At 34.6% G+C, this 14385-nt stretch overlaps 1 protein-coding gene across 4 annotated transcripts in view; it reads right to left on the bottom strand.

The window, feature by feature from the left end:
* Window positions 1-14385, bottom strand: part of CFAP46 (cilia and flagella associated protein 46) — a 70787-nt gene that overhangs the window by 10749 nt on the left and 45653 nt on the right. For 3 of the 4 annotated variants that reach the window (XM_039731446.1, XM_039731445.1, XM_039731448.1), the window contains 15 exons: window positions 13989-14189; window positions 12722-12828; window positions 11697-11879; window positions 10814-10949; window positions 9911-10090; window positions 9300-9488; window positions 8444-8578; window positions 7398-7577; window positions 6222-6389; window positions 5300-5397; window positions 4533-4612; window positions 3980-4131; window positions 2161-2282; window positions 1707-1792; window positions 611-775 (listed from right to left, as the gene is read on the bottom strand). In XM_039731446.1, coding sequence (XP_039587380.1) covers window positions 611-775; window positions 1707-1792; window positions 2161-2282; window positions 3980-4131; window positions 4533-4612; window positions 5300-5397; window positions 6222-6389; window positions 7398-7577; window positions 8444-8578; window positions 9300-9488; window positions 9911-10090; window positions 10814-10949; window positions 11697-11879; window positions 12722-12828; window positions 13989-14189 — 2182 coding nt within the window. The remainder of the gene's footprint in view (window positions 1-610; window positions 776-1706; window positions 1793-2160; window positions 2283-3979; window positions 4132-4532; window positions 4613-5299; window positions 5398-6221; window positions 6390-7397; window positions 7578-8443; window positions 8579-9299; window positions 9489-9910; window positions 10091-10813; window positions 10950-11696; window positions 11880-12721; window positions 12829-13988; window positions 14190-14385) is intronic. The other variant, XM_039731447.1, reaches the window with a different exon arrangement.

Consider the following 14385-nt stretch of genomic DNA (forward strand, 5'->3'; position numbering starts at 1 on the left):
TTATTACTCACTTCTAGATCTAAGAAATGAGTTTTAAGATGCCATAAGGAGAAGTTTACCAACTGTCCAACTACCTAACTTAACCTCATTTTGCTAGAGCTTATGTAGGGTATAAGTGTCAGCAGAAGGGAAAGTTCATAAAGCCTGTGGGAATTTGATTTTGCACGGGTGTAGCACAAGAACTGAGAGGAAAGTATTTCAGAGAGTAAAACTTTACATTTGGTATTTTAAGCAAAGTCTTAGAGTAGTGATAAAGAAAAATTACAGAAGTGTAAATTCTTACTTCCTTTTTTTTTCATTGCAGCTGAAAATATCTTTGAAGTCTTAACAATGTACTTGTAAGTTTGTTTACAGTTTTAGATTCCACTGAGTTTTACATAATTCTTTCATGTGTCAAGGTTATTTTAAATTAGCTACCACTGCTCCTATAATCAGCCTGTACATTATTGAAAGAAGTCTACTGCTCTATCTAGTCCACCTAAGATACTGGAAACCTACTGCATGTGCTTATCTTCCAGTAAAATTTACACCACAATTCATATTTAAAATTTTAAGTATCTTTTTTATGCATCATTATGCTAAAGAAAAAAAAATGTTTATCTAATAGTACCTGACTCAGCCCAATGTAGTCGATTGTAGAGAAACTGTAGAGAAAAATCTCTGGACACAGAACTTATTCCTTCTTCCTTAAATATACTCAGAGCTTCCAAAGGCAACTCCATAAATAATGTATCCCCTAGTAATACCACACACAATCCTAAATCTGCAGGTGTATCTAAAGAGATGTGACAGAACATGATTGAGATTTAGTTCTCAGTTTGTCTACAAACATTTGCAGTTAGATGTAAAAATCTAAGTTTCCTCCATTGTATGACACATGAACTTCATTGTACTGTGGATTAAGTGCATTAAGAAAAAATATTTATTTTTATATAATTGGTCTTAAGATATTTTCAAATTTCTATGCACTTGTTAGCACCAATTCTTCAGAGGGAAAAACATCCCTCTATTAATAACCAACCATCTCAGGTCCAAGTGCAGGTATATAAAATACATTCAGGAAAACAATATTTGGAAATGCAAAATTGCCACAGAAGTGATTGGCTAAAAAGAATAGAGTAGTAAAGGCACTCTTATCCAACACTATATTATTCTGTAGAAAAATTTTGTTTGTGTTATTTAGGGAAAAAAGTACCAAATATTATTGTGGCAATATTTCTGCTACAGAGAAACAGCATAGGCATGGGAGACAATTTATCCATTTTTTGCAGATGTGTATTCCTGATATGTGATTAGACACATACTGTAGCATTAGGCTTGTATGCAAGCTAACATACAAGAGACTGAGAGAGTCCATAAAGCTAAAAGCAAAAAAAAGACAAAACAAAGACATCCACCAATCTACTCACTTAAGAAAGTTCTTTATTCTAGCTCCTCTCCTGAAAAACTGGTTTGTGATAAAGCCACTTTATTTAGGTGTCTACAGACTCTATGGCTTGGAAGACTCTAAATAAATGCAGAAGCACTGCTCCAGCATCTAAATCTGTCTTTGAAAGTATACTGGAATATTTGATTTGATATAGAAAAAAAAACAGAGAAAAACAATGCAAAAGCCTTTGTCCTCTCCTTGTTTTAAATAAAATTAAAATTGAAATTACTGGTTTTTGGTATTTGTTCACACACACACAACTCAAGGGAGCACTTACCCTGCATCCCAACTTGTTTGGTGTCCTTATCTTTCACTTTCTTTTTTCCTGTTTCATCTGCTGAAACTGATACACACTGAGATTCTCTGTGAAGAGGAAATTAATGGAAAATATTACCAGCTTCAATTTCTGTGTCAGTTTCAGTGAAATTTTACACAAAGGACACTCTCCCTTAGGAGTTCCTGTCCTTTAGAAGTCCCATTTGGTCATTTTAATTATACTGTTGCATTTTGAACTTCAACTTAAGTATAACTTAAGCTGGAGAACAGTTCGTCTCAGAAATGGCCATTTGTCTATCATATTGCTCAGTCTCTTAGTCTGACATATAATGAATATACTCTCTTTCAAGACATGAAACCTTCATTCAACACCTTTCTAAAACTATTCTTTTATTTGAGGCACTTGATTCACAGTTCTGTTTTCACAAATGATGATCAAAGTCAATATATCTTACCTGACAGTGGAAAAATCAAACTGTGACAGGGTTGGTCTCAGATAGTCTTCCATAATTTCTATAATTTCAGAGAAATCTGATGTCAAGTCAAACTCACTATCACCTCTTTTCCCTGTTGGAGTCTATTACACACACAGAAACAAAAATTAGAATATTTTCAATCTCCATTCTTGTTAAATACCATTATATATATAAATTCTGCAATATGTTAAATCAGAAACTAAATAAAATAATATGAAAGATCATAAAATGGAACATACAAATATAAGAAGTTGGTTTCAAAACTACTGTATTTCAAAATTTTGTACCAGCATTTTGCAAAATACTCTAGAATTACTAGAAGGTGTCAATACTTATTATTTAAATAATTAATATACTTCAGCAATTTCAATGGAGAATAGCAGAAATCTACAGCAGAAAGAAATGATAATGTGTTCCTTAAATAATGAGAAGAACCTGCATAAGAACAACTTTGAGAAGTGAACAGAAACTGTATGATGAATACAGAAGAAGCAAATGAAAGCATATGGAGAGATCAGTAGAGCAAATTTAAGGAAAAAATCAGAATGAAGAAAATAGAGAAGGAGAAAATACAATCATGCAGGAGAGAAAACCATTGAAACTGACTTTTGTAAAATCCAACCTAGATGGACAAAAATCCACTAACTGAACAAACTCAACTAAATGGTGAAGAGTGTTGGTATTAATGAATAAAATCCTCATCCAAGGCTTGTGTGGCTCAGTACAGGGTGCATGCATAAATTCTGTGAGGTTAATGCCTATGCCTTTTAAAAACTTAAGTCACTTGTGTTTTTCACCTCTTCAACCTGACAGTATCTTAGCACCTTTTTTTTACTTACCCAAATACAGCAACCTTTACAAACTTGCCAACAAAACAAAGGCTGGCCATAGGCAGCCTGATCATCAGCACTTCAATCATCTGCAATACTCAGCATTTTAACAGAAAGATGGTAATGTGATGCATAAAACAGAATTACAATTCAAGAACCAGATTTGTCAATGTGCAGGGTAACCCAGACTGTTATTGTATCCTATATCTATCTGTGCCCAAAAATGTCACTGTTTCTTTCAGGCCCTGCAGCCAGAACCAGAACCAGGGGGCAGGGGAGTGCCAGCCCCTGGTTAAAGTCAGTCGGCCAAGCAGAGCTCTCTTCCCTCTTGGCTCTCCCTTGCCTCTCGGCTTTTGCCGTAGAGCTGAGGCAGTGCAGGTGGAGCCTTCCCTTTGGATTTTCTCTTGTGGTTCTTTGGGTAGGGTTGCTATGAGTGGGTTTTTTTCCCCTTGAGAGGCTACATTTCACAGCCCTGGGTGTCCTCAGGGCAGATTCCATGAGTGCTTGTCTGCAGCCAGCATCAAGAGAGAGGAGCAGAGTGGCCCTGCTCTGTGTGGTCACCCCAGAGTGCCCAGCTGAGGTGAGAAGGCACCAAGTTTCCCCAACCAGCTACCCTGCTATCTTCTCTTGAGAGGAAGACGAAGTCCCAAATTCTAGCCCTTCACCAAGCGCCAGTCGCCAGAGTGTGCCAGCTGCCTGAAATCTCTGAAATATGGCACATTTTCAAGTAAACTGATCTCAACTGCATCATTTTAATTCTGATTAAGTAACAAACATTTCAAAGCTCCTGAATGACAAATACAGTGACTATAGCACAGTAAGATTAAATTTTGAAGCATATAGTAACTGTGAAGACTAGGGATGCCACACTTGGAATGAACGGGAAAATTCTGCATAAAGAATGTCTATCATATATTTAGTACATGTTTTTCACCCAATTTTAAATATAAGGTAATAAAATATATTACCACATCTGTTTTGGAGACACACTCTTTCAAGTTGTGAATAACAGTTTGTTTAAGATGATTCTTCATCTTTTGCTGCTTGTAATGATGCATTTTTCCCAACAAAGTACGGAACACATCAGGATTCACAGGAAATCGAGAAACTTTTGCCTGCACTATTAAAGAAGGATGACACCCTCTTAGGAGTCTTTTTGAGACATATTTGTACTTGAAGAAATCATTGTACAAACACCATCAGTTTCTAGTCATGATATTATTTGAAAATAAAATCTAGATAGATAGGCACAAAATATATACAGTAATGTACAATGAAAAAAAACTCTATTATTTATTTGTAACAACTTCAGCCTTAAAATATAACCAAAAATTATATAAATTGTGACTAGACATGACATCTGATAATGAGACACATATTGATGAATTTATGTTGCTTGGAAGAGTTAAAATTATTTTTTAAAGTATTTAAAATTTTTACTAACTGCAACAGTAAAAGATATTAGCCTTCTCCTAACATCAGTGCAATGATTTTTATGTCTTTAAAGTAAGAGGTACTTACCCATCCGCTGAGTGAGTTTTCCTTTCTGCCTTGCAGTACTTACTTTGGGCACCTCAATCAACGAACTGTACAGCTGTGATCTGTGGAAACCAGAAAAGTGCTGAATAGATGATTTGACTGTCTAGCCTTGTTTATATGACTCAGATTTATCAGATGAGTAATTACTGCCCTCTAATTTAATGTGCTCACAAATACTCTCATGACGCAGTAACTCCCCCCACCTTGGGTGCAAAAACCTGCAAATTCTAGCTGGAACAAACTGAGAGTGGTAATGCAAATTCTTTTATCACTGTGTAACCATTAAGGTAGATTTCTATTTGTTCCATGACAAGTGTTAAATACTTTTTAAATTGGTGAATGCTCTCTTAGTCAGTTGCTATAGCTCAATTTATGAGCTAGTTTATTTGCAGCTAATTAGGCTGCAATAACCAGATAATTGGTGGCTTTATAAAGTTAATATGACCCCTTCTAACATTTCCAAGAGCATAAGCAATAAAAGCAAGAAACTCTTAACAGGTCTTAGGAATCATATCAAGAATAGCTTGAAACCTTCCAAGTGACCTCTGGGGATTTAAGAGATAATTAGGGAAATGGAAAGAACAGAAAACATAACACTGAGCTGCAGGCAGTTTGATTTTTATATTCATTAGTTTATTATCCTAAAATTCAAGTCCATCAAAATTACAAGTGAAAGGCAATATTCAACCACGTAAAAAAGACTGTATTTGTAACAAACAGTGCTAAATCAAAAGGATGAAATTTTATACCTGTCTTCTGAATGCTGGAGAATAACTATGCAGAAACCGGATGGCAATTCATCCACTATATTAAAATGTTCAACAGGAATACAGAGGTTTCTCCATGCCTGTACAGTAGTTCAAAAGTACTATTATTTTCATAGACTTTATAAATCCCATTCTCAGTTCTTTCATTAGAAAATTTATAGTAATTCTAGGAAAGAACGTATTTAAAGTCCCACACACTCAGCAGATGTGCCAGGACAGTACAAACAACAAGAAATCCTGCTTCCCTGTGAGGGAAGCAAGCACTGGCACAAGTTGTCCAGGGAGGCTGTGGAACTTCCATTCTTGGAAATAATTCAAAACCATCTGGACATGGTTGTGGACAACAAGCTCCAGGTGGCCCTTGCTTGAGAAGGAGGGGTTTACAAGAAGATCTTCAGAGATTTTTTTTCTAACCTCAACCATTCTATGGTCATGTAATTTTTGTGCAGTGCAAAAGAACTTATAAATATTATTTAAAACAAATTACAAATACTGTATCTTAGTCCTCTCTCCATATCAACATGAGTTTTACGGCCACTACACAGTTTCTAAAGTTAAAATGCTATCAAATAATAGCAGACTATTAGCAAAGGAAATTAGTAGAATAACTCATAGCAACATTTATTTTTGAAAATAAGTTTTGCTGGAGACACTTCATCAACAAGTACTATATAAAATTGTATTTGGTTTATGTGGCAAGATTTTAGTAGCAGGGGAAGGTACAGGGGTGGTTCTTAGAATCTCAGAATTGTTCAGGTAGGAAAAGCCCTCAGAGACCATTGAATCCAACACTCTCTCAGCACTGCTAACCCACCACCAACCCATATCCTGTATACACAGGTATATCTCTCTGTGTGCATTTATATAACATAATAAACCACTAATAAGCAGCTCAGAAAGTTACCATTGAATTAGCAGTCAGCTGCTGTTCCACAAAGTTTAGTAGATCACTTGTGTTTCTGTTTTGTTTTAACTGATCCTGCAGATGGAGCAATGCTGCCAGCTGAGAGCTGTTGGTGTTGGATGTAGCAGTTAGAAGGATTTTCTTCATCATCATAGACACTGAACAACTCTGCAAAATTTTTACATCTATTTATTTTCCTTCACAAAAAAATAAAATTGATAAATACATAAACTATGCTTTTTATAACATATATCTATGTTGAAGAGAAATTCTCTTCCTTGAAAGATGAGATTAACTAGCAGAAGACTGCTATTTGTTCTTACAGGTTAACGTAAACAGTCTGACAATAACTAAGGAAGATTTCTTAAATACAAATAGCTGGAATTGATTTCTTTGTCTACATTTATCATCAAGGTTCCTGCATTTAGTCATCTAAGGTCTATATGGAATGGTAAATACAGTGTTCTTAGCTTAGCCTTTCAAGTAAGCGGAGTCTTTTCTGTTTCTGTGCTTTAATGGACACATCATATCACACAGCAGACTTCTACGAAATTCAAAATAACGGGTAAGACTGTATCAACTTTTCTTTCAGCAAACATACTAATCCTGTCATTTGGACTAGGAACTATGGGTTATTGCTTTCTGATACAGGGAATATAAGCCCTACAGTTTTTCTGCATCTTCTATTTGATGGAGGCACATATTCACATGCATACACCTTCAAGCCATCTATGGGACCATGTTGTGCAGGTATCAGTCTGAGAAACTGAATGGAAACTGAATTATCCACTTCAAAATAATGATTGAACAAATCCAGAGAAAGATTTTTTAAATTTTTTGTTAGGGAAGGATGAAATTATTTTGTGGCAATGTCTTATTGTTGCTAATGAAAATATCGTAATTTATTCCTATTAAAATTTTTTCAGGTATGCAATTATCAATGAAAATGTTAGGTCAAACACAGCAGATATTAGAATTGTTAACAAACCACTGATCTAATGTTCTGAGCTTAGTAAATATACCATATATTTGATGACTTATATTACACAGTGGTTCTTACCTGGAACCCTCCATGTGTTCTCTATGGCCAATTTTCAGACCACGCAAATACAGTTTCTTTTTTGCAACTTCAAACATCCTCCCACTGAAAAGCAGTGCAAACATTAGTTGCCTTACCTGATGAAGTGCCAAAAACTGGCTAGTTGAAATTGGATCAAACTGTCTAAAGCACTCAGCCATTTCCAAACTAGCAAGAGCCAGTACATCAGTAACATTATGACTGAATGCAATAGCAACAGACTGTAGCAAAGCCTCACTGGATTGAGAAAGATACTTTTGTGCCATCCTTTGTTGTGTCTAGAGGACAAAAAAGAAAAAGCTTTATATTAAAATTGGCTAATATTAAGTATTTGTTATGTATACACAAATTACAGCATGTTAGAGAAGATAAATATTGTTTTTTAATGAGCCATTTTAATGCATTTTCTTTTTAAGGCACTTAATGTATTATCAAAATATGCAAATACTGATTAATTTTTAGCAGACACCAACATGGTTTTACTACATTAAAAAATATTTGGTCTAACAAAGAAGTTTCTTTTAATATAAAATCTATTCTCAACAGATCAGACTTTAAATTCCAGGCAATATGAGCAGTTCAGAACCAAGGATTAATACAATTGTTTCTGTGGACAGTTAACATATTTAATCCAAATTAACGCGCAAATCTCTTACCTCAGGTATTTATTGATTTTATTAGCAACACAAACTGTACATTCCCAATTCCTAATGTGCTTTCAACAGCAGTAATGAACAGAGATCAGCTCACTTAATTTCACAAATGTTTTGTGATTGAAGTAATTCCTTTCTTTGTTCCCAGTCTGCAAAAAGTCATATCTGTGAGGCAGAAAGAAACCGCCTGCTCATCTAGTCCTGGTCGCTACATGCTCAAACAGTGGGAAACCACTGAAGGAGAAATTATTTATTTCTGAGAGCAGCTGGGTTAGCTCATTCAGGAGCTCCCACACAATCTACTGAGGAGCAGGCCTGAGCTACACAGCAGAGCTATTTGTTAGAAGGTGTTTTGTAGATTTTTGTCTTCTTTAAGATCAAGTTTTCGTTACAACATTTCCATTATCAGTTTAAACAGAACTGATAAGTTGAGTATTATTCCATAAAAAGAAAGCACTCAAATTCTAATGCAAGCTCATAAAGTAATATACCTTTAATTCCTGTATTTTCCTCCTGTACTTATCATTATGACATTTATTAGTTGATAAACTGCTCTCTGTCACGTCCTGTTCACTGCATTCTGCTGAAGTCAGCGAAGATTTTCTGATGTCTGATATAGCATCTTCCTACCCATCACAGTTTAAAAAAAATTAACAATTAATCACTCCATTAAGTAATGAAGGCTTCACTTCTTTTGTGAAAGCTTATGTGAAAACTGAATTAATCTTAAAAGAAATCACTATCTTAATTCCTTCATGGTGAGAGATTCAGTAATACTATCAACTATCAAAATTTCTTAGCATGTTATGAAGGCAATATGAACAACATAAACTAAAAAGGCCCCCCATACAACTTCTGAGAGTTTGACTTTCTCATATTTGTCCTCCACTAATTTCTTCTGAAAACTTTAATTCGTCACTGAATTTCTAATGCCTCCATCAATTCTCCTTTTTTACAAGGATTCTTTGCAAAGGTTCTTACTACAACACAGAAGGAACTTGCAAACCCTAGCTTTTAACCTACAATCAATACTTGATCGCATGGATTCACAAACCGTACCTCACCCACCCTTTAAGGCATTCGAGGAATTTTTCTGCCTCTGTTTTGAAAATGTTGCAATTAGTATATCTCACAAACAAATCAAAAATTAGCTACATGAGAACAGCATGCAGCCAGAAGCATGTTTTTGAAATGACTCATTTTGCCATCCATTTTTATTATGGCTTGCATGCAGTGTATAAAACCTAGCTCTATAAAGAGCAGCTTTTATACAAATGTATATAAAAATATTAGAGCAGATAAACTTTACACAGAAAAATAAATTTAACTGAAGAAAAGAATGCATACCATTACATTTGGTTTCCAGTAAATCTCTGAATATACAGGATCTGCATTAATGGCAAGTAAATGAAGGGTTTTTCCAGTTAGATACAGGCATTTGGATTTGATGTTGGGACAGCCTTTACAAAGATTCTGTATATTTGCTAACTGAGCCAGTGTAATATGAGCCATGGTGCGTTTCATATATTTCCAATCCTGGTAAAATACATATTTATGTTTATTTGCTCATGTATACCCACACAGACAGAAGAATGCATTTTCAAAAAATGTAACACATATATATTCGCATACGAATTCATATGTTAAATGTGATTATACTTTCAGCTACAAACGAGCTGTTTTAAATAAAGGTACAAATTCATTAACAACTGATTAAGAAAAAAAAAGTTCAATGTAACATCCATAAGCAAAGTTTAACCAGTGCCAAGGAAAATGTGGAATAAGGGGAGGGAGGCCAGGAAACCATCCCCAAGACTAAAACCACACACTTCAACCTCCATTGCTACAAAACTACATGACTGCTTTGGGAACCCATTTCCTCAGTAGTGGAAGACGTTGTGCTATGGAACGTTGTTATACCTTTTATGCAAATCATAGGAGTAAATATTATGTATTACCTGTTCTATTGCATCATCTTCAATGATGATTTCCTCCATAAATTCATGAAATGATGCTTCTCCCACATTTTTAAGCTTCTTCTCAGTAATGACAAGATGAAAAATATCCAAAAGAATTTCCACAAGATTTATTTTTCTAAGAGCTAGTTGTCTCATTAATGGGATACTAACATTTGTACTCTGAAACACAAAAAAATTACAATTTTAATTTCAAGTATTTTTGCAAATTAACCTCATAAGAAGTTAGAATGTTGTATTTATTTTAACCAAAGAAACAAACATTTTAGCATTGCCACCTTGATAGAGCAGAAAAATTGAAATGAAGATATTTAAGTAATTTAAAAGAAGAGCTCAATGATGTCAAATATATTACAAGGCAATAAAAGTAGCTCCATAGAGTAAGAGCAGCTGGGTGTTTTGCTTTTCATGTTTCATGTACCTGGTACAAATATTTAATATCCAATAATGCTACATACACATTAGCAAAGTAGGCTGCAGGCTTTCATTACCCAAAATACACTACTTTGAAGAAAGACATTCATTATTTATAATGTTTTGTGAAGGCTTTTTGTTTTTCCTGAGAATAAACATATTTTGAGGAATTTTAAACTTTAAAGGTATGTAGCAAATGAAAAATATCTCCAAGTTTATACTTTTTTCTTTCATAGCTATTAGATAAATGCCAGAATTAAATAAACTTGACAAAGACCAAACAAATCCTCTTTCATACCTTTTTCAACTGTTAATTCTTTTGGCATACAATTTTTCCCTCTGTATACAAAGAATGTTTATCATTACAGAAAGACAAATCCTGGAAGCCCCAAATGAGATTATCCAAGCATAAGTGAATATTGCAACTAAACTAGGTTTCCTTTCCACTATTAAGGTAAAAAAAGTAAATACCTCATTAAATGCAAATAAACTACAAATGTTATGAAATACTTCCTCTGTTTTGGATACTGCTCGCTGAGCTAAGCTATAAGCATCTAGATAGTGACTGTGTTTGTTTCTTCTGTTCCTTTCCTGCTTGGCAGTCATCCTGAAAAAAAAACCAAAACAACACCATAAACTCAAAAGAACTAACATAAGAAAGTGCTTATCCACACTGTTGAACATATACAATAAAATAATGACTCAATTAATAGATAAATATTAAATTTGTATGTGTGTTTTTGAAATATACAAATAGTATAAGTGAACCCTAACGAGTTATTTTTTCCACGGTCTCTTAGAACTGTATGGCTGCAATGCAAGAAGATGCCATGACTCAAAGAGAAGAAAGGCAGATCATATTCTAGAGTATGTATTTAGCAGGACACAATAGCAGTATACCAGGTACAAAACATATCTCAGTTGTTTTAAGGGGTGCCTTGCAAACAGCTGGGATTCCAAGCATACCATGTTTTGCACTTTTACTATTGCAGCAGTTTCTAGAAAAACAGTAAGAATTGTAAAAGCCCTGTAAATACTAGAGAATTATTGGTGTGGCTGCTAAAATATGTCTACAAATGGGAAGTCAAAAATCTGACTTAAGAGACCCTAACACTTTGTTTTGACCTCAAAAAAGAACAAAAGAGAACTCTGCCTTCAGTGAAAACAATTTTTGATTCTACAGTACGTTTCTGAATACAGAACACATGAGGAATGCAAACGGACATCTAGCACCAATATATAAAACCTAACTATGTTATCTGCTCTTTTCCATCTTAGACTATAAAAAGTAAACAAGAAACTTCACGGACTAGTTTAACCTGAATAAAATTTTTCAGTAGAGGTATAGTCTTACCTACAAATATTTGCACATTGCAGCAGTATTTCAGCGCTGTAGTTTTTATGCCCTTGATGAAGAAAGTCCTTCTCAATTTGAACTAATTTATTGTAGGATTCCTGTAGAATGTGTGGCAACTGAGCAGAATTTGCATCAATTGTCATATGATCCTGGGCAAAATGTATCTGAATAAGTGTTTTTCTAGAAATAAAAACGAAATACAAGATAGCAATCAGAAAGCACAGGCCATTTTTGGGAACAGACACATTTCTCTCTTCCTTCCTTTAAATTCTAAGTCTACAAAAAGCACCACAATTGTGTGTTTTACAAATTGTAGGAATTCTGAAAAAATCCAACTATTGTATTTTGAGATTGAGAAGAGGTATCACATGTTCCATGTATCTAATTATTCCATTTTACTCCTAATCAGTCTTCTAAGTACAGATGAACTGAGAAGACTGATAACAGTCTTCCTTTTCTAGTAGAAAAACTCCCGATTTATGGGAAGACAGGAGTGTAAGTGTTGTGCACTTCTCTCCCGTCACCAACACATTTTAAGGTCTCTGTGCTTGGATTTCAGTGGAACTGAAATAATTGTTTAGTTTCACCTTAAACAAGCTTCTTGGATCATGGTGAGAACAGAAGTCAATACTGTAGACTCCAGTGGTGTTGTGGAAGTGCTCAAACAGATACCTCTGCACAGGCAAATACACATTGCACCTTTAGGTAACCTGTACTGCAAGCTATACACATATGTATATATACAAGCTATATATATGTACAATAGGTTGTGGTGTCTAGTTTACCAACATAACAGGTCATAGGGCTACATGCAAGCATTTGAGAAGGAAATTCAAAAATTTGAAAAGAAGGTTAAACTTTAAAAAACCAAACAACCACATAAATTACTTGAAACAAAAATATTTGAGAATTGACAGAATTTGCCATACTAAAATAAGACAGCATTGTAATAAGTACATATATTTGCATATATGTAGCTGCATTTTAGAAGCCAGGCATATTTTAGAGAAAAGACAGCTTACCTGGCTTCAAGGGATGCAATCATAAAACCCAATTCTGATTGCCTGCCAGGTCTCTTCAATAAAGTAGATCGAAGGACACTTACAGTATGTTCCAGTATCTCACACGCCTGCAGGTAACAGCAGAATTTTCATAATTCTATTTTATATGTCTACAGATAATAATAAACATTCATTTAGAAAGCTTAAATTTTGTACAGAACATGTTAATTATCCCCAAGATGTCTGGCTCTTGATAACTGTAAATAGGTCTAGAAAGTTTGAGTCACAGAATAACAGAGTGGCCAGGTTGGAAGACACCTTCAAGGTCATCGAGTCCAACCCACGCCTTAACACCTCAACTAACTCTGACAGTGAGTGCCACGTCCAGTCTGTTTTAAACACATCCAGGGATGGTGACTGCACCACCTCCCTGGGCAGCCATTCCAATACTTGATCACTTTTTCAATAAAAAACTTTTTCCTAATATCCAGCCCACATTTCTCTTGGCACAGCTTAAGACTGTGTCCTCCTCTCTGTGTTACGATCATACTTTGATGATTACATGCATACAAGGAGAGAAGATGGAGCAGATTCATCTTGGAGGTACATAGCAAAAGACAGTAAATAGGAGTTTAGTCAAAATCAAAATAATCCCTCTACATGACTCAGCATTGAACAGTTTATCAAAACAGGTTAGATCATCACAGACATATGACTTTATTTATGCTGAAACTCATGAAAGTTAAGGGTTTAACAGTAAATGTATATTTTGATGTTATAGGGTTTTAGTAAAAAAAAAAAAAAAAAGTGTTACAGAAGTATCTTCCAGAATCTAGAAATAATATTTTTTAAACTGTTTGAAATACTTGGGAAGGAAAAGCATACTAGAAAATCATACTGAAAGGTTTGATTTTATTTAATATGAAAAATAAATACAACAGTGTTAACAGAATTGTCTGAATACAAAAGAATTCTAATTAAGATACTCAGATCTCTGGGAGTTTAGTCATACATACTAGATTATAACTGCTTTTATTCCAATAGGAGAACATACAGTTATCATAAAAACATCCTAAACTTCTGTGGGTAGAATCTCATTCTGAGTGGCCTGCATCTGTTTGAAATCTATAATTAATGTCTGTTAAATGCTCAGATAGAAAAACATTAACTACATTTAACACCTAATTTTGCTTTTATTAAAATGTAAAGGCAGTAATATTTCACTGAGAAAGACCACTGCTGAAAAAACCCCCAAACAATAATCTCCAAAGCCAAAAAATTTCTTTACCGTGCTCTGTTTTCCTTCCCCCTCTTCCTCTAGAATTGCTTCCGTTAGACTAAGAGTACTGTCATACCAAAATTGTTCATCTCCTCCCAGAAGCTGTGCTTTCTCAAGGAGTGCTTTAGCTTGTCTGTGGTTTTTTTCCAGGTTAGCCAACACAGCAAGTAAGTACAAGCACCTTGACATATCAGATAGGGCCCTCAATTCCTAGAAAGAGAGAGATTTGATCTATATACTAAAATCCACTACAGCTATTTGTAGTTTTGTCTGTCCATATTTTATATTAACCTTAAAGAAATAAAAAGCGAATGCTATTCCCCAAGTATCCGCTGTATTTCTTAGTTATTCCTTATGCTACGTCTACTTCATATTTCTTTCTGTTCCTGTACCTTCTATTTCACCA

The sequence above is a fragment of the Passer montanus genome, unplaced genomic scaffold (assembly GCF_014805655.1).
Source record: "Passer montanus isolate IOZ18808 unplaced genomic scaffold, ASM1480565v1 scaffold77, whole genome shotgun sequence".
Taxonomy (NCBI): Eukaryota; Metazoa; Chordata; class Aves; order Passeriformes; family Passeridae; genus Passer; species Passer montanus.